Source organism: Leucopleurus acutus, assembly GCF_964270905.1.
Source record: "Leucopleurus acutus genome assembly, chromosome: 2".
Lineage (NCBI taxonomy): Eukaryota > Metazoa > Chordata > Mammalia > Artiodactyla > Delphinidae > Leucopleurus > Leucopleurus acutus.
The window spans coordinates 98,927,535-98,947,782 of NC_139143.1; the positions used below are offsets into that span (position 1 = coordinate 98,927,535).

At 41.1% G+C, this 20,248-nt stretch overlaps 1 protein-coding gene across 3 annotated transcripts in view; it reads left to right on the top strand.

Moving 5' to 3' along the window:
* The window catches only part of VAV3 (vav guanine nucleotide exchange factor 3), a gene marked incomplete at its 5' end in the record, with an annotated part of 392,829 nt that extends 377,115 nt beyond the window's left edge, over nt 1-15,714 (top strand). For 2 of the 3 annotated variants that reach the window (XM_082833521.1, XM_082833522.1), the window contains 2 exons: nt 14,764-14,915; nt 15,578-15,714. In XM_082833521.1, the coding sequence (XP_082689647.1) occupies nt 14,764-14,915; nt 15,578-15,619 (194 nt within the window). In that variant the 3' untranslated portion in view covers nt 15,620-15,714. Of the gene's footprint in view, nt 1-12,296; nt 12,381-14,763; nt 14,916-15,577 lie in introns of all 3 variants that reach the window. The other variant, XM_082833520.1, reaches the window with a different exon arrangement.
* Nucleotides 15,715-20,248: the final 4,534 nt, after the last annotated feature.

Genomic DNA, 20,248 nt, shown 5'->3' on the forward strand with positions numbered 1-20,248 from the left:
GTGCCGGGTCCTGTTCTGGATGCTAAATATAACAGTGAATAAGATGGATAGGAACAAACATAAATAACTTCATAAATAATCACAAATTTTGATAAGTCTTGGGAAGCAGAAGCAAAGTGAAAGTGTACAACAAGAGGGCCTATTTAACCTGTAGGGTCAGGGAAGGACATTTTGAAGAAGTGGCGTCTAGACGAAACTTAAAGGATCTATGTGGATTGGCAAGGTGTGGGTTAGTGGCGGTAGGGAAACATCACAGTGAAGAAGCAGCTTGTGTGAAGGACCTTTAACAGGAAATAACTTCACACGTTTAAGGAATTAGAAGGGGGTGGAAATGTTTAAAGCATAGTGAGTGGATTCTAATATATACATTGGGAATGTACTGAAGCTTTATAAGCAGAAATGATATGAACTGATATACGCTGTTTTGAAAGATCACTGCCTACTCCGTGAGAGTGGCTTGAAGGGAGGCATGGACCAAAGAGATGAGTGAGGAAACTACTGCAGATGTCCAAGGGAGGGATGATGGAGGTTTGGACAAAAGCTGAATAGAGACAGTGGAGCAGGACAGTGGGCAGATTTTGGTATAATCTGGAAGTCGAATTGACTGGATAAAGGAATTGAGGTAGAAGTGGTACATGTATGATACACAATTATTTGCCTTGGATGACTGACAAACGGTGAAACCATTAGACTGATCAAGAAGCAAAAGAGACAAAACATGTATAGAGGAGAAGGTAATACATTCAGTTATGCACAGACTTTCAGTGACTGTGCACACTCAGTGGTTCAGTAGGCATTTGACACTAAGAAGAGTGGTTGGGGTTGAAGATAGAGTTTTATGAATTGCTCACACTTCATTTCAGCTTACATAAAATATAGCATTATTTTTATATAGTTTTAATGATTTCTTCTGGTCTATTGCTCCCTGAAGCCTTAGGAACCAGGCTCCTGAGCTTCCCATTCTCAAATTGCACTTTGCACAGTGCCTTTCATGAAACACGTGTTCAGAAAGGGCTAAATGAGTGAAGTCAGAGCCTAAGGTCTGTAGGAGACATAGCAGGTATTAAAAGCACTATGTGTAGTTGTTATTTGAAAAAGCATGGAGAGATGGGTGGGCTTGAAAACAAAATATAGAACAGCATGATCCTTTGAGGTGGTGACAAATATTATAGCAATTCTTCAAAAATTGACAAAGGCTTCCTGGGTCTTTGGGACTGTGCGAATGACCTTGCAGGAAAAAGTAAAAGCCAGAGCCAGGGCCCAGGCTACTTTTCCCTACTGTGGTCTCATTCCTTTCACGCAGGTAGTCCCGTTATTCTGTTAGCCATCTGACAAGGTGCTTAAGCTTCATTTTAGCCAGTTTTAGAAACTTGGAGAATTTGTATCGTTTATATTTATTTAACTCACTGTCACATTATATAACTTGCTTATTCCTGATAATCCTTGAAACATCTGGTAGTGCCTTAACCATTATTTATTAGTTTTATCACAGTGTAATAGTGGAAATATTTATTATCTCCTTCATACACACTCCTCAAACATCCGCTTATTTTTTACCTTCTTGCCCTTGTAATTCAACATATCTATATTCATCTACTCTTATGCTGATCTCCTAATTTTATCCTCAGTCTTTTGTCATCTTTTTCCTTGGTCATTTGGCATTTGGGTTTGATTTAATCTAATTTTATCCTGGTAATTTAAATATCTGTTTTAATCTCACTGTAGCTTCCTAGAACTGCCTTAAAAATTACCATAAATGAAGGGGATTAAAACAACAGAAATTTACTCTTAAGTTCTGGAGGCCAGAAGTCTGAAATCAAAGTGTTGGCAGGGTTGGCTCCTACTGGAGGCTTTGAGGGGGAATCCATTACCATGCCTCTCTTCTAGTTTCTGGATGGCTGCTGGCAAATTTTGCTGTCCCTTGGCTTACAGACAACACCATTCCAATCTCTGCCTTGTCTTCATATAACCTCCTCCTCTGTGTGTCATCTCCCTTTCTCTTCTTTTATATAAACACTTATTGCATTTAGAGCTCATCATAATACAGGATGATTTCATCTTGAGGTCCTTAACTTACATCGGCAAAGACCCATTTTCCAAATAAGATCACATTCACAGGTTCTAGGCGGACATGTCTTTGGGGAGGTGAGGCACCATTCAACTCACTATAATCTCATCATACTAATTTTAAATTTTTCTCCAAATTTTTCCATCCTTATTTGTTTTTTATTGAAGTTATAAGAGGACTTTGCACTATTAGGACAGATGGGTAGTCAACGGATGGGGAGTTACAAGGGAAACACTACCTTAATACAATGAAGTGTTTTCAATGGCTTGTAACTTTCCTGCAGTGAAACGCGCTGTCTTCCTGAGAGAGAGCACTTCTAGCCAATGAAAGTTTCCCAAAAAGGTCTACATGACCGATTGTTTGAAACACTATATAAAATACTTGATATAGAGTAAGAACCTAGTAATTCTGTCTGATATTCAATAATTTAATGATTAAAAGAACACTATATTTTTCAAACCCCTTTCACTTATATTAATGTCTCCAACTGAGTGTTTCATGAATCACCAGTCCTGTGAGAAGCATCATGAAAGGTTTCGTTTGTTAAACAGATGTACCAGAAGTGCTGCTTGTATGATATAGGAAAGTGATGAGTTTCCCTAGTTTATTTCATCCTGCAGCACTGTCTCATAATGTGTAATGTTTGTATTATGAGCCATGAGAGAGTTAGTGTATGTGATGTACTTAGAACAATGTCTGGCACATGGGAAGTGCTCTGTGCATGCTTTTCTATGGGCTAAGGTGGTTCTAACACGTTGCTGTCATTTTTATACTCTTTTTCTCAGGATGTCTATCATGTCCACAGAACTTACTGTTCTTGGGCAACTAATCACCTACAGCCGAACATGTTCACTATTAGGTCATTCTGGGCTTCCCTTTTCTACTTACGTGCTTCAGGAGCTTTAGTAGCTACTGTGAGCGATTTTTATCCTGAACCTGATGGCTTTAAGAATTAGTAGCCAGTACCCAGGGTCCCTTCAGAAATCGATAACTTGCAGATCGAAATTCTACAGATTCCAGTAACCTCACTCAAAGCTGTCCTTTTTCATGTTTCAAAACTCAAAAAGCAGTCCTTATGTTTTAATATGTCTCATTTTGTATACTGTTCTTTCTATAAACCTTATTTTCTAAGTTAAAAACTGGTCTCAATATGTGTAATGTTCCCTAATTGACTATAGTGTCCTCATGGGGCAACCCTGATCCAAGGCTTTGGTTTTTCTAGTCTCTCTTCCCTGTAAAACAAACATAAATTGAGAGGAATTCCTTTTTTTCTTGCTAAAATTTGGATCAGTCTCCTAGCTTTGAGGAACAATGCTGAGAGCTCTTTTTTTCCTCATATATACCACTGATACGCAGCTTCCCCTACTGAATTCCAGATCTGCATAAGGGAGCCGGTCCGACTTGGCCAGGGTTTCCCTTCATTCACTGCTTTATGCATTCAACATTTTTGAGCATCTACTTGCACTGAACACTCTACTGCACATATCCCTTGGGTGTTACATACAGTTTAGCTTAACAGCTGAACAATAGACAGGAATGCAGGGAGACTCTGGTATTGAGGCACTTCAGACTTAGCAGCAATGTCAACCCTGGTAGAGGCTTTTTTAGCAAGTATTTTTTTGTGACATTCCTGAGAGGTCATCCTCTGGCTTTACCTGACACTCAGGTGACTTTATGTCTACGGCCATACAAATCACCCAACTTATTTATTTTATAAATTTATTTACTTATTTATTTTTGGCTGTGTTGGGTCTTCATTGCTGTGCACGGGCTTTCTCTAGTTGCAGCGAGCAGGGGCCACTCTTCATTGCGGTGCAAGGGCTTCTCTTGCTGCAGAGCATGGGCTCTAGGCGTGTGGGCTTCAGTAGTTGTGGCTCACAGGCTCTAGAGCACAGGCTCAGTAGTTGTGGTGCACGAGCTTAGTTGCTCCGCGGCATGTGGGATCTTCCAGGACCAGGGCTCGAACCTGTGTCCCCTGCACTGGCAGGCGGATTCTTTTTTTTTTTTAAATAAATTTGTTTATTTTTGGCTATGCTGGATCCTCTTTGCTGTGTGCGGGCCTCTCATTGTCGTGGCGTCTCCTGCTGCAGAGCACGGGCTCCAGGTACGCAAGCCCCAGCAGTTGTGGCCCGTGGGCTTAGTACCCGCGGCCCACGGGCTCCAGAGCTCAGGCCCAGCAGGGGTGGTGCACGGGCCTAGTGGCTCCACGGCATGTGGGATCCTCCCGGACCAGGGTCCGAACCCGTGTCCCCTGCATCGGCAGGCAGACTCCCAACCACTGCGCCACCAGGGAAGCCCCTGGCAGGCGGATTCTTAACCACTGTGCCACCAGGGAAGCCCTCCAATTTATTTTTTGAACAGAATTTTTTAAATGCTTATGTTGATCCAGAAACTTGACTTATTGGAGCTATTTACTATCATTAGCTCATCTCTTCAGAATTACTCAAAGTTAAATATACTACATACACACTCTACCGTGATTACCTTTCATCTGATGTGCTTTTTTCCCTTCCCCACTGTATTTCTTTCTTTTTCAATAAGCTACTCAGATTTATCCATCCATTGTCATACACGTGGTTGCCAAATCTGTCACCATCTTGGCCACTCTGCTCTGAATACACTCAAATTTGTCAGAATTGAGCATAAACACTTCAAGATATCTGACTTGCTCGTTCAGATCGTTTCCTATTCAAAGCTCAGTCTTTCTATTCAAAGCTCCATCTTCCCCTGTTAATTTTCCCTCTTTCTTTATTCTTCTTCCTCATAGGGCAGTTCTCCAAGAACTTCTCTCCTCATCTCATCTTTAGTTATTACATTCCCACCAATAACCCCACAGGTCCCCACATTCATTCATTCAACAGACCTTTATTGAGAGCCTACTGCAGGGTTGGCACTGTTCAAATTGCTGGGGATACGCAGCAGTGGAAAAAAAAGTCTCCGCCTTTGTGGAACTCACATGATAATGGGGAAGGCAAATAATAGATTAAAAATAAATTATATAGTATATTAGAAGTTGGTGAGTGCTCTGGAAAAGATAATCTAACAATGTAATGCTACTCAGGAGTGCTGGGGATGGTTTATGATTTTAACTGGGGTGGTCAGATGATGAGGAACAAAAGTAGAGATTCATTTTTCCTCCTTTTGGTAGCTTAATAGAGAGCCGGTTCAGCAGTTTTCAGTTCTCAACAGTAGAACAGGCTAATACTAGCCACTGGCTTCCGAAGCTCCCCTTTCTAACAAGGTCATTTGTATGACCAGTGTCTTAGTCTGTTTGGGCTGCTATAACAAAACACCATAGACCAAGTGTCTTCCAAACCACAGAAATTTATGGCTTACAGTTCTGGAGGCTGGGAAGTTCAAGGTCAAGGTGCTGGCAGATTTGGTATCTGGTAAGAGCCTGCTTTCTGGTTTATAGAAGGCACCCGTGTCCTCACATGGTGGAAAGGGGCGAGGAAGCTCTGCGGGATTGCCTTTTTAGGAGCACTAATCCCATTCATGCAGGCTTCATTCTCATGACCTAAGCACATCCCACAAGCCGAACTTCCTAATACCATGGCATGAGGCATTAGGTTTCAACATATGAATTTTGGGGTCTGGAGGGGGACACGAATATCCGGTCCATAGCAAACAAGGAGTTTCTGCTATCATAAACTCACATAAATACCCCGTCCATCTGAAGAGCAGGCTACTGGAACTCTGACCATGGCGTGTACAGACCATCCGTGCCCAACCTAAGCAGTAGGACAGTGGGAAATTAGGGGATTGAGGACCCTCTACCTACTTCTTTGCTTGTATATCACTCCCTCCCCCATAAACCCTGCTTTCTCTCTGCACCACATGGCACAAGTGCTATGCGTCCGTGACTCTTTTATGGGGCATCAGGGTAGGCCTCGTTGTGAAGGTAACACTTGAGTAAAGATTCAAGGAAGTGCGAGCAGAACAGCCAGTGCAAAGTAAGGAGCATGTATGACATGTGCAATGTGGCCAGAGCAGCAGAGATGGAATCAGAGGGGCAAGGGAGGCCAGCCTCTGTGAGGCTTTATAGGACTTTAGCTTTCGTTCCAGAAGACATGGGAAGCCATTGGAAGGATTTAAACAGAGGAGAGACATGGTCTGACTTTAATAGGATTGTTCTGGAGTCTGTGTAAAAACAGGGAGACCACTTAGGAGGCTCATGCAGCAATCCAGGTGAGAGATGGTAGCAGCCTGGAACAACATGTAGCCAGATGGGTCACCTTTATAATATGTAACCGAACAGGACATGCAGACACATCAGACGTAAGACAGAATAGCAAGAGAAGACCCAAGGCTGTGACTGTAAGGCTTTTGGCCTGAGCAACCGGAAGACTGGAGACTTTTGTAGGGAAAGGCTCAAATGGAGCCTAAAGTCTAGTCATAGCACTCTATCCAAGATGGGTAATTTCCATATCTCTGTATCATCTCTGTGTCTGTCTCTTTACTAATTTGTAAGCTCCTTTAGAGTCGATGCTCTGTCTTATCTGTTTAATCTCCAGTAGCACCTTAGCACAGTCCTTGGCACATTAGTAGTTATTTAATAGACGTCTGCCAATTATCATTAAAGAGTAAGGATTTAGGATCAGGTTCACATCTTAATAAACTAGATGCCTAGAAATAATCCAAAATCCCTTGAAATGTCAAATGATCTAATTTTCCATAACAATAAGGCCTTATACTCATATTTTTGCTTGTTAATGGCTTTATGTATTTAGACTGTGCAGTACTGAATATAAAGTAGCTGTTTCTTTTCACAATAATTCTAAGTTTTCCTTGTCATATCTTTGAATTTTAGGTTAAAAGAGATTTGTCCATTTACCAGATGTCAGCATTCAATTAAATGAAACCAATCTGAATCATTCCTACTTTTTCAGTGACAATATATAAAATATACTATAAATACGATGTATTTGAGGGAGATGGGGAGCACATATTTGATACTATGTCTATGAATGTTTCTGGGAGTCTAAGAAGAAGACATGGCTACGTTCTAAAATAAAACCAGGTTCAGGGTCACAAATTTAAACATTCATTAAATTCTCAGCATGTTCTCTGCTGTTAGGCCATCTGTGTACAATCTTGGTAAAAGGAACCTCCTGGATCCCTCAAAGTGTCCCACATGGGAACGTAGTCCTTCAGGAAAATCTCTAGGCCACTGCTGGGCCCCAAACTCACAGGGATAGCTGTATTGATGATGGTATCATTGGTACAACCGCCTGATATTTTTACTTTTTTTTTTTTTTTTTAACATAAATGAGTGTAAACACATGTGGTTGTTACATCTTAAGGCTGAGCATTAGGTAATGTCTATCCCAGAGAATAATTAGCAAATGCTTAGTATCATATTCACTTATACATATAATGGATAATTAAGTGGTAGTTCAAAAATACTTTGATTTGGTCACCAGTACCTTAAGGACTAGTGTTGATTGAGCTTGGTCTCTGCTGTGTACAAATTTCAAATGTTGTTGAAATTTGAGTGGATTTTCATTTGCTTGTGAACATGAATAGCCTAATCAAAGCAGAGCATAATACTTTAAAGCAATGCTTAGTTAACCTTAACAAAAGTATAGGTATCAGATACCAATTCACTAGTAATTTATTATTCTGTGAACATTGTGTTCCTCTTTTAATTGACATGCTTCTGTGGCTCTGTCCTCTCAGTCAAGTCTCAGAACTGGATAATATTCACTTATGATGTACCAGTCAGTTTATTATGGCTACGCTAATAGCTTCTGTTTCAATTAGAGAATTTTAGTACTTCAAGTTTCATTTAACTTGGAAAAGTTAATATTTGACTTAATATTTGAGTTAATATTTTAATAACTCCTAACGAGACCTTTTAAGTCACTAAACTATGAGCCACTTATTTGCTAATGTTCCATAAACATTAGCCCATTTGAGTGCCAGGTATCATGTGAAAATAACCAGAGACCCCCACCTAAGTGTGATGGTCTCTCTGAGCAAGGTTCTCCTTTGTCTGTGCTAATAAGGAATTGAAAGTATTTGAGGAAGGACGAAAGTTAGGCTCTTAACTAAAGCATGCAGTTTGCAAATGATTACTTCAATGAAAAAGGTCTCAACGTAGATTTACTATTATCTCAGTGGATACAGATATGAATAAAAGTTCTTTCTCTCAAGAAGCTTCCCAGAATAATGTAATGTACTAGCAGCAGGCTTCCTATAATATTAAGTGGTGAAGTGACTATTAGGCCAGGAAGTGAAAGGGATAGGAAATAATAATCCCTCAACATTCCCATCTGAACGTCACTGTTACTCAGCTGTTTCTATTCCATTCCAGGATCTGCACGTACCAATAATTCTTATATTAGCGTCATCTTGGTATAGTCGGAGGAGTCTGATGAAGAAAACACGTATCTGTACGTGTGTGTAGAAATAGGTGGATGTATTCTCAGTATGGACAGAAATATGTTTTGCAGGTTAAACCATTCTGCAAAATATTTTTATCAAATACCTTATTCTGACATTGCTTACATCTAGATTTAAATCCATACTTTCCTAGGGAAACACATTATTTTATACTCGTCTGCATAGGTGCCAGACATTCAAATGCTGTTTTGCCAGCTTACGAGAATTAAGGACCCAAACACATTGAAAATTTATGTATAGAAAGAGCGGCAACAATAAGTCACGCTACGATGGGTAGAGAAGTAGAAGGCATCTTACCAAGCTTTAAAGTGTCTGGCTGAGAGCTACATACTGGGTGACAGGAGCAAAAGGTTAATCAGTTTCTCCTGAGAAGGTTCCTCAGGTATACAGTATGGTTAATGCCATGAGACATTCAGAAATATTATAGTTATTGTAGGAATATCATTGATAGATTATGGCTCTCAGGGATCCTGGGGAATAAAACCTGAACGTATTTCACGTTCTTCCCTTTACGTTGTGCTGGCTTTTGTTGGAAGTCTTTGAGCAGTTAAGTGAGCAAAAGAGGAGCTCAACAAACAGGAGGAGGAGAAATAAGGAGCTTGCAGAATTAAATAGCCTGCCGAGATCCTCATCCACTTAGCAGCTTCAGTTGCTTAGTCCTGGGCCTGATCCCGTGGGGATGCAGAAGCAGCGTGAGAGCCAGTCCCTACGCTCCAGAATCAACGATTCATTGAGATAGAACACAGGAGCACATGCAGTAATTAAACAGCAGGGCCGGGGAGCGCCATGATGTAAGTGCCTCACAGATGGCTGCAGAGGACAGAAAAGGGGACGAGTGTTATCTGGATTGGTCAGGGAAGGGCCTGAGCTGAGCTTCGGAGACAAGGAGGTTAAGGTTCGCAGAAGCAAGGTGAAGGAACAGCGTGCCAGAATGAGGGTGGGGCTGGTGTTTGGGGGGTGGGGGGCAGTTAGGAAGCTGGGATGAAAAGAATTTGTGTGGGTAAATGATGGAAGACTTGGTGAGAAAGGCAGGATATAGCCAGACTACGAATTGCTATGGAATTGAAGTCAAGAGTTAGGATTTTATAATTTAGGAAAAGGAATGATGAGTCTGTTTACGGTGAGTAGCTGAGGGGCGGCATTTAGAATAGAATGGAAAGAAAGCTGAAAGTAAGAAGACCAATTAGGAGGCAGTTGTCTTAGTTTAGAAATGGTGTAAGTCCCTGAGTTGGGATGGTGGAACTGAGAATTTAGTGAAGGAACAACTTTATATCTCAGAGGAAGAGGAGAGTGGACAGAAAGAGCTAAAGAGGTATACTGACCTTGCAAAGATGGTTTGCAAAGAGAACGTGGGAGTAGTTGGAAAAATAACACAATTGTGGGAGGTTGAGCTAGGTTACAGGGAGGAAGATGATGAGTTTGGTTTCAGACAAGTTAAATCAGAGATCATGACTGTACCTCATAGCAGGGTGATGAAAATGTGTGAAATCACAGACTGGAATTCAGGGGAGGAGCCCCAAGGCATATCCAAGAATCTGTTCCATTCATTGGGGAAAAAAATTAGAGTGAAGCCAGCAGAGGAGCGGAGGCCTAACCACGGTGGGAAGAGCTACCATTTAGTAAAGATGATAATGTTTAGATAAGATTTAAGATGGTTCAAATTATAGGTACTTGACATGAATGCAAATGTTTGCAGGGCTTTTAGGGTTAGGAGAGAGGGGTAGCACAGCGATGTTATGTATTTGGAACAGATTCAAGCCCTCTAGTGAGGCATTATCCATATTCAGGAATGTTAGATATTTTAAGATGAGAGAAAGGTAGATAGATTAGATAACCTATTTTTGAGATTTAAATAGCATTTAATAGTGTTTTCACTGATTTCTTATTTCTTCCTTCTAGAGTTAACTTATCTTTTGTTATATTTCAGACTCTTGAATTACCTTCATTAGAAATTTTGGGGAAATACTGTCTGCTCTTATTACTCCATGGATAAATAGTCCCAGAGATAGAATCGGGGATGGACACTTGAGAAAGCAGTTTGGGGAGAAAATGCCCCTCATTACAAAGAAGTAATGGAGAGAATGAGGAGTTCTCATTTAAGTTCTCACAAACGTGGGGTAGGAATCTTGGCACTAGATTTTCTGCCGAAAGTAGCGTTAGGGTGCCTTTTCCTCCTTAAATTAAAGATGACATCCTCTCCTCTCTCTAACAGTGGGTATAATATGATCTCGAGGAACACAAAACCAACCAGTTACACTGCATGGTAATAAGTGAATTGCGCAGATTGTAAAATTAGCTGTAATAGCATGTACTGCTGCATTTTAAAATAAAAAAGTGTAACTTGGAACATGCAATGGATTAGAAAAGAACCTTGATCATTAACAAGGATATACTTCAGGGCAGGTTAAAAGTAAGTATGCGAAGCCATTTATGAGAAAAGTGTCATTGAATGCAACAATGTATATATGAACCAAAGAACGTCTGACCCCTTCCTTCCAATTCCTTTCCCCAGTTTACTTGGTTGGAATCTAAGTATCCCGTCAATGAGCTACTGACGTTCTTAGTATCTCTAGGGCCCCTTCTTGACAGGAGTATCTCTGCCATAAAATTTTCAGTAACTCAGTTTCCTTGAAGCTCATCCTTAAGGTGAGGGCAGCCTCCTCAAGAAGCAGAATGGTAGCTTTCACATTCCAGACAGCAGCATAGAATAAAGAATCAAAGAGAAGGGTGAAGGTGTGTGCCAGCTGCCTTCCCAGGAAAGGTACCAGAAGTTGCCTTATGATACTTCTGTATATATCCCAGTAGCAAGAACTTAGTATCCCTTCTGGGCAAACATAGCCCAACGAAATAACCTACTACATGGATTAAGGGAGGGATAAATATTGGGAGAAAGTTTACAACCACAACTTCCTTCTCCATTGCAATGGCACCATGGTATCAGCAGGGAGAGTTTTAAAACCGCCTAAGGTGGTACCTGAAGCAGAGGGGTAGATGCAGAGCAGGGTAGCAGTGAAGAGCCTCGGCTCTGGAGTCACACTGCCTAGGTTTGAATCTAGGTTGTTCTCAAATCTGAAGAAGAAATAGCATGGGTACCTTCCCCTCTGAGTTGCTGTGATAATTAAATGAATATAAAACATTGAGCATGGCATCTAACACTTCCAAACCATTTGATCATTTTAGCTCTGATTATTAAAACGTGAGACGTTTTTGAGCATATCCAAATGCATAGAAATTTTCTGTACGTTCCTACAAGTTGGGGATAGATTTACTTTCTTTTCCAGATATAATTCAAAGTGGTTTACATTTTATTTTTGGAAGTAACCTAGCATGTGCATGCTTGTTTGGAGGGTGAGTGTGGTTCCTAACAAATCGTCTGAGTGATTTTCTTGAATTTTCAATGGGCTCTGCATGTTTCATTGACACCACCCTATAGGCTCTTACTTCTTGTATCAGTTTTGATGTGAAGCATATTTTACGTTAAGAATTTACAGGATCCCCCTCTCCACTGATGTGACAAAGTGGGAATTGTGCACCACATCAAGAGGAGAAGGCCGTCCTTGGATAGAGTGGGTATGCTGTGTTCACCTATAAAGGGATAGATCGCTCTGAATTGCAGAACTAATGTCAGTCAAAATGTAATAATCCGGCTTGTTCTTCATTTAGAAATGGTGATAGGAGACAAGTGGGTGAAAGCAAAGCTTGATATTTCAACTTTGATATGACAATTTTCTTAAGGTTATAGACAACGAAATAGCTGTGTCGAAATATGTTTTGCCAACACCTAAATGGTCTTTGCTTCTCTCTTTTTCTTTCCTTCTCTAAGCCCCTTCTTTGTTCTGTGGGTTTTCTTTTGTAACTCCTCCAGACTACAGCTTTGTTCCCCCTTCTTCCACTCCTTTCTGGTCAGGTACTGCTTTACTGCTTTTATATGTCTTTTCAACTTGCTTTTGTTTGCAAATAAAATATTTTGACTTCTGTGTATGGCTTCTCATGTAGAAACATCTCCTCACAAACAGCCCCTCGAGTCCCATTCCCACCATGCACTTTCCTTTTCTGTCATCAAGTCATCGTTTGTCTTGACATACCACTCCTCTGGTTTTGTGTGTGTGCTCATGTTATGTATTTCAGCAAGACATTTTCTCTTTCATCAGCTGGAAAGAGTTGAGAGCCGAAAGTATAAAGGGGGAATGAAGCACTCCATAAAACTAGTTTTCCTGAGGATCGGAAATTTTAGTTGAGAAAAGCCAGTGTTCATGTATTTCCATTAAGAAAATAAATAGGACCAAAATCCCAACTTTATCTCCAAATATAAGAGTACAATTCGGTCCAAATTGCTTTAAAGGAAGACTGTGCCCATCGGTTTGTGCAGGGCATTCTGGTCTTGATTTCTGTCATTAGCCAGAGAATGTAAGGGCTGTTTATGTGACACATAGGGGAGTACATGATGGCTGGATAAAGTATGTTTTCTTACAGATTTTTAGAAATTAACCCCTAAGTCCCAGTGGAGTAATTTAGTACCAGAAGGCCCTTACAAGTCATCTAGTATAGACCTTTCATTTTATAGGTGAAGAGAATGTGGCCCAGAAGGGTTTAGAGACCTGTACAAGGTCACACAGTTAAGTTGAGGATGGGTTTTTCCATCACTGGGATGTTTTTATGTGCACGACTCTAAGAGTAGTGCCCCAGTAATGGGATGGTTTTCAGTAAGAAAACTATTAAAGTGGTTTGTGTCTGAACAGTAAAATAAAATGACCTATTTTTGCTCCTTTACAGTTCTGAAATCTACAGCATTGCTATTCGTTTATCTTATGACGGACACCTGGAGACTAAAAAAAAATTTCTGTCATTGCAGAGCCCTGAAAAATAGGCCAGAGATCCGGGTCTCCAAGTGGGCAGGCTCTTCCAGGGTAACAGGCCATAACTGCAGCTGCCTAGGCACTGGGAACTGTTAAAAATATGGATGTGTGGCATTTCCCGTGTTCTTTTTCTTATACTTCAGTTTCTCTACCATTTAAGGTTGATAAAGTCCCACCAATCTCAAGTGAGTGATTCTCAGAATCACTGAACATATGATTGAAAACACTTTATAACCCCAAGGAGCAACAGGTAGAGATGTTAATATAAAATGTGTCCTGAAACACTAGAGGCAAACAAATGTACAGCTTGAACAGAATTTTCCTTTCAGGACAGGCAGGTGAGGGCAGGGAGGAAGTTAGCTCCTCTCCTACCATTTAAAAAAAAACAAAAAACTGGGCTTCCCTGGTGGCGCAGTGGTTAAGAATCCGCCTGCCAATGCAGACGACATGGGTTCGAGCCCTGGTCTGGGAAGATCCCACATGCCGCGGAGCAACTAGCCCCGTGAACCACAATTACTGAGCCTGCGCGTCTGGAGCCTGTGCTCTGCAACGGGAGAGGCCGCGATAGTGAGAGGCCCGCGCACCGCGATGAGGAGTGGCCCCCACTTGCCGCAACTAGAGAAAGCCCTCGCACAGAGGCGAAGAGCCAACACAGCCAAAAATAAATAAATAAATTAATTAATTAATTAAAAAAAAATACAAAAAAAAAAATACAAAAAACTGAATATAGGAGGCAGATGCCCTGAATCTTCTTTTTGATTAAGTATTTCAGTAAAGGTTTTCTATAAGGCAGTATTTGTTTGAAACAAGATAAATGGATGGTGCTTATCTGTTTATTCTGTGAAACATGATTTAAGCTTCTTCACGAGTACAATTAAATATAAAAGAGTAACTGTCCCTAAATAGTTTTAACTGAAAACAAAGGCTGTTCGTGGGGAGGGGGGAGGATAGAAGTGATGACATGGATTCAACAAGAGACTTTCAGAGCAAAAAAAGTTGGTTGCTTTGAGTCTTAAGTTGAAAAGTTTACAAGATAAAAATATGAAGCTTTTACCATAGAGGTTCAAGTTAAAAATGGATTACTATGCCATCAATAGGAAATTTATGCTAGTTATTTGAGATTCTATCTCCTTAGGTAGTAACTTAGATATTAGCCTTTGTTTTTCTTAAACTACAAAAACTAGTCCCTGTTTCGAAGTTCCTATGAAGAATGTGAAAACAGAACAAGTTTTTTAAACTTTGTGAAATGTACTTGACTACACCTGATTGAATTGAAACAGCAGTTCTGCTGCTTTCAAGCCCCTCTGCCATCATCACTAGTCTGTGACAAAATCACGGCCGTGCATTTTGACAGCATCTATAACATCCATCTGATTAGGTGCTTATGGTTGGTAAACTGCACATCAATTCTGACGCCCCATCCTTTCTTTACAGTGTTAAGTCCAAAGGTGCTGGGCATCGCCATCGCTCGGTATGACTTCTGTGCAAGAGATATGCGAGAATTGTCCTTGTTGAAAGGAGATGTGGTGAAGATTTACACGAAGATGAGTGCGAATGGCTGGTGGAGAGGAGAAGTAAATGGCAGGGTGAGCTGTCCCTCTCAATGTGCTCGTCACATGAATGAAGGGGGCTGGACAGCCGCTGGCGCCCATTGTGGTGGGGGGAACCCTACACCATGTGGCCAGCTTCACCCCCCAGAGCCCTGGCTCCGCACGGTGGTGCTCCTTCCTGAAAATAGGCACTCAAGAAAAACGTGTTGAGTGAATATGATAGCGGCATCAATAAAGTTTACTTGGGCAAGTTTGATGGCTTCCTGTTGGGAAAAGGGTTGAGCATATCAGTTCTTTTGAGTCTCTAAGCCTCTTTTTAAGTCTAGAGCATAAACTTTATGTGGAGTACAAAATATCTATAAGAGCTGATGATCTAAATTGGAAAGAGTGGGGCATAGGACCTCTGTCTTTATATCTTGTTCTACAGCAGAAATAGGAAGCATTAACTAGTAAAGTCCCTTAATTTACATATTTGTGTGCTAGCAGGTTAGAACACCGTTTAAGGGTATTGTATTCCACCCTTTCTGTCACTCACTCTATTGGGCTTTTAGGAGCAGTTTAAACCGATCCTCTTCACCTGCAGTGGGCATAAAAGGCCAGATTAATTCGGGGTGTTATGAAAATGAAATGCTCTGTAGAGTCCTTTGAAGTGCCAGATGCAGAGTCACGTTGCTGTGTTGGTTGCTTTTCCCTTTTAGGTGGGCTGGTTTCCATCCACGTATGTGGAAGAAGATGAATAAATTCCAATCCAGCGTTGCGCCCCGCACCAGGAATTTCAGAGAAGGGATACACAGAAGCCTGCACAGCATTATGAATTCACTGAAGTGTTTAAAAAGCTGCCTTTCTGGCTATTCAACATCCTCCCTCTCTTTCCCCTCCTAAGTCTTAATGCTGGGGTTTCTAAAGATGCTGGTACGGACAGATTAATGGCTCGCCTAGAGCTGTGCAAGAAACAGCCTGCCCGCCTGTCATCGTCAGGGACCAGGGCAAAGCCAAAAGCTTTTCTTCCTCCTGCAAACACATTGGTTCATGTTTCTTTTTCCTTCGTCCAGTCAGACGCCATGAATGCCAGCCAGCCATTAGTAAATGCTTAACACATAGTTACTTTCTTCTCACGTGCCATTCACCAGAATTTTTGATGGTACAGAGAAGCAGAAGTTTAATTTTGCCTTTCCCAGCATGAAGAAAAATGGGAGTTCTGCCACTGGGGCAGCTTATTGGAAAGATCCAGCATTACTTGTCTTAAATTGCTTCACAAGGTGACTCATTGCCTGGCAAACACTTTTACCCCCCGATGTCACTCATGTTAAAATATAAGAGACAAATGCTCAGGTTTGCTTCATAAGTGATATTATATGGGAGGGGGGGGTCCATTATTCATTTGGTGTCCTGATGAGATTTGCAAACTTTTTCATAAAAAGAAGACATACAGAAGAGTACCTAAAAGAGTATCTTCATATTAAATCTTCACAACCTTCATGATTTCATAGGGTTATTTTGGAAATGTAGTACTTCACTCATGAGATAATCTTGGGTATGTTTTAGGTAGTCACAAATAATCTGAATTAAGGTGGCATTGTTTACAGAAACAGACCAAGGGCTATGATTTATAGTAAGTCATTTTAGAGAAGCAACATCTATTAACATATGCCTTTTTCTCCCCTGACACCTCCCCCCCAGCCCCCCTCCCCCCCCCGCAGAAAAAAGACCTGCGATATATTGCTGATTCCCACATTTTCCTAGAGGATTTACAGTAGCACAAACAACCTTGTCGAGGATTTTTGAAGGAAAGCACAGCAAGGTCCTTTATGCATTTCAGGGACAGAAGGAGGGTCACTAGGCTTTTCTGGTCTTATTCACTGGGGGAATCCCAGCTCTCACTGAGGCTCTTCCCATCTGAGGCCATTTCTGGGTGTGTATTAACCAGTGGGAAGATCAGTCTGCAGTGCACTTATTTGACCAAGTCTTCACCCTTTATGTGAGAAGTCTAAGTACATTTTTCCTGGGATGTACAGAGTGCCCAGTCAAGACAGTCAAGTTAAGACACTAACTTGGCCCTTTCCTGATGAAATATTTTCTCCATAGCGGAAGTCGTGTTCTGACAAGACTCGGAGAGTGTTTGCAGAAAACATTAAAAGCATTAACCTAATAGAGCCAAAGTAGGAACATTTAGTTCTGAAATTTTGGACCATCTCTAAAATGAGGTGGGCGTGGCTGGCCTTCTCCCCAACCCACTTGAGGGCCAGAACTTGATGTTCATTGGACACATCTCCCTTTAGAGACCCTCGTGGGCTAGGACTTCTTAAATAGAATAGATTCAGGACCTTTACCTCAGAATTATGTAAACTGTGATTGTGTTTTAGAAAAGTTATTTGCAAAAACCAGTTAAGTTTTTGTATATGTGTAAATGATCATGAAATTGAGTTTTATAAGATGTTCTGTACAGTAAAGTTATACCCTCAAGGTGTATCTTGGAGTGGATTCTTTCCCATAAAGTCTTATCTGCAACACTGTGTCTGGGGAATGTTTTGTCTGTTACTGTCTGCCAAATGTTATGGAGAGGGCAGCTTCATAAACGCTCCTGTGTACAGTATTGTAACTTGTGCTGTTTCTTTTATTGTTGTTTTAGCGGATAGACTCCCTCTCTTTCTTGTTGCATTTCATGGACCTGGGGGTTTCCCAGCAGAGGATAGTAGAGTCCCTTTTCATGACGTTGCCAATTACATCTTTGTCTATGTTTAATACTTCATATTGGAAACTTTAATGCTGCGAATTTGTGTAGATTTCTAATACCAAAGACAGAAGTAAATGTTTTTCCATACTTTGTCTTGCCTGTATGCAGCCCTGTGTAATATGGTGAATTAGAGTGGTATTTCACTTTGTAATATTTTGTAAATATGTCAATATAATAAATAGTTAATACTTGCATTATATCGAGAGTTGAAGTCTTTCCATAGAACAATTCCATACATAATTCAACATGTACCAACCTCATCAGAAACACGGGACTAGAAGCCCTAACTTTGATCTGGTTTAGCTCAGGCTTGCTGCCTGAACAGTTATGAACAGTGGCCTGTAAGACATACTCAGTAGTTGCAAATAATATATTGTTGACATGCTTCCCATGTGCCTTGCACTGTTCTAAATGCTTTATGTGCTCTAACTTGCAGTAACCCCAGGAGGTATAATCCCATATTATCTCCACTTTTCAGATGAAGAAACAGGCATTTCAAAAGGCTGTAGCTTGACTCAGCGCTCAGAGCTGACGAGCGTCGGAGATGGAGTTCCAAGTTGGACAGTCTGGCTCCAGAGCCTGTACCATGACACTTAGACTAGGGTCAAGAGGGAGATTAGGGATGTTTCTAAGACTGCACAGCTGAGAAGCTATGAGACAAGATATCGTAACAATAGAAGATGAACACAGAATTCAGAAATGTTCTCCTATTCCTGCCTCTTAAAAGAAAGCCCCGAACAGATATTGCCTAGAGAGAGAGGTGTCAGAGGAGATTGAGCTCTTTTTCTATTTTGATTCAACTTTTCCACAGAAAATGATGAACTGCTAAGCCAGAGAGACACAGAGGCAAGTCTCCCTTGGCAGAGCAGGCCTGCGGGCTGTCCACAGTGGTGGAGACCGGCTAGCTCAGGAGAGGGTGGAAGCCCGTTCCTTCCTTCTAAGGAAAAGTCAGTTCCACGGTAGTAGCTTCTGGTTGATGTCACCAGTACCACTATGCTCAGAAATATAAGATCTCCCTTATTTCATTATAGTACAGTGGGTTATCTCAACCCTTACTCCCTTTACTTGAAGGGCTGATTCCTTTGGAATTCTCTTCGACATGTTAACATTTATGTGACTTTAGACCTTGTATCTTATTATCACCACTCTCACCACCACTGCCAATCATGATAAGAACTCCCTCGATTTATTAGTTAACATGGGAATATCCTTTATAAAACATTCAAATATTTTGTCTTCCATCAAGTAATTGAAGTAAAATATGTTGATAATTAGTCTTTAGGTGCCTTGCTTTGTTCTATTTAAGTTGACAGCTGTATAGAAGAGTGATGAAAGCATATCCCCAGACCTCAGACTGCGTATCTGGGTTCACATCCCATCCTTGCCACACAGGGCCTCAGCCAATCAGTATAATAACAGCAGGTACTTCACAGGATGGTTGTGAGACTCAACTGAGGCCATACGTAGGATATAAAGTGGAATGGTGCCTTGCTTACATTGAGCCATTTTTATCATCATCATCATCATGGCTACCATTGTCAGATGGATTTGCTGGCAAAATGTGGGTAGTTGCTATATTAATCTTTGAATTCCTTCAGTATAATTCAGACTCACTTACTGGATTAAGGGGCAAAACTATAGATTCTCAGTTAGACAGTGTCTCCAGGAAGGAAGTTAAATCGTTTGGTATTATAGAAAGTGGAAGTTTTAGCAGTCACATCTGGCTTCAAACCCCAGCCCTGTCAGTGACTTTCTGAGCACCAATTTCATCTTCTGTAATAAAGGGATAATCATAAGTGTCTGAGAGAGCTGTTATGAAGAATAAACCATAACATATGAAAAAAGATGCCAGTAAAGAGCCTGGCACATGGTAGGTCCTCAGGAAATGTTGGTCCCCTTCCCCTGAAGAACTGTAAAATACTTCAGAACCAAATTATGGACTGGCAGTTTTTATTTTGAATACTAGAGCGCATGCTTTGTTTCTTGCATATGATTACACTTTAAGCATTCCAATTACAGATGGAATAAAAAGGTGTGTGTTCAGGAAGATTAATATTCAAACCCACAATCTCAGAAGTTGAATTTAACAGCTCCACACTATTTTGACTAGAAAAATGAGATTTTCACCCAGCTCATAATCATTTAAACTTAGTCCATTAGTCACTTCATTTTTCACTGAAACTAGTTTTCTGGGATTGGTTGGACTCTGATTAGAAACGTTATGCACTCGCATCTGGCAGACTTTGGAAGGTACCTTATTGTCAGTAATGAACAAGTCCTGAAAAACAGGTCAGAAAGGAATCCTTTCTCTAGTTAGGCGCCATCAATTAGGATTCGGGGACATAGTGACAGAAGAGCAAACAGTTCCTCCTGAAGCACTCTAGACTGGCCCTGTTAGAAGGTTCCAAAATTTCTAGGCACAATACAATCACAGTGACCCAGAAATCGAGACACCTCAGAGCAGAAACAGAATGAACACAAAAGTCACTCCATGCCCTGTCCGCTAATGGACACTGGCGTCCGTGTTGAGTCCTGAGGGGGAAAGTGAACTCCAGAATGGCCGACCTGCCCTCTGCAGGCACAGCCATCGCCCCTCACCAGCCGAGTGACCCTGGGCAAAGCACACAGAGCCCCT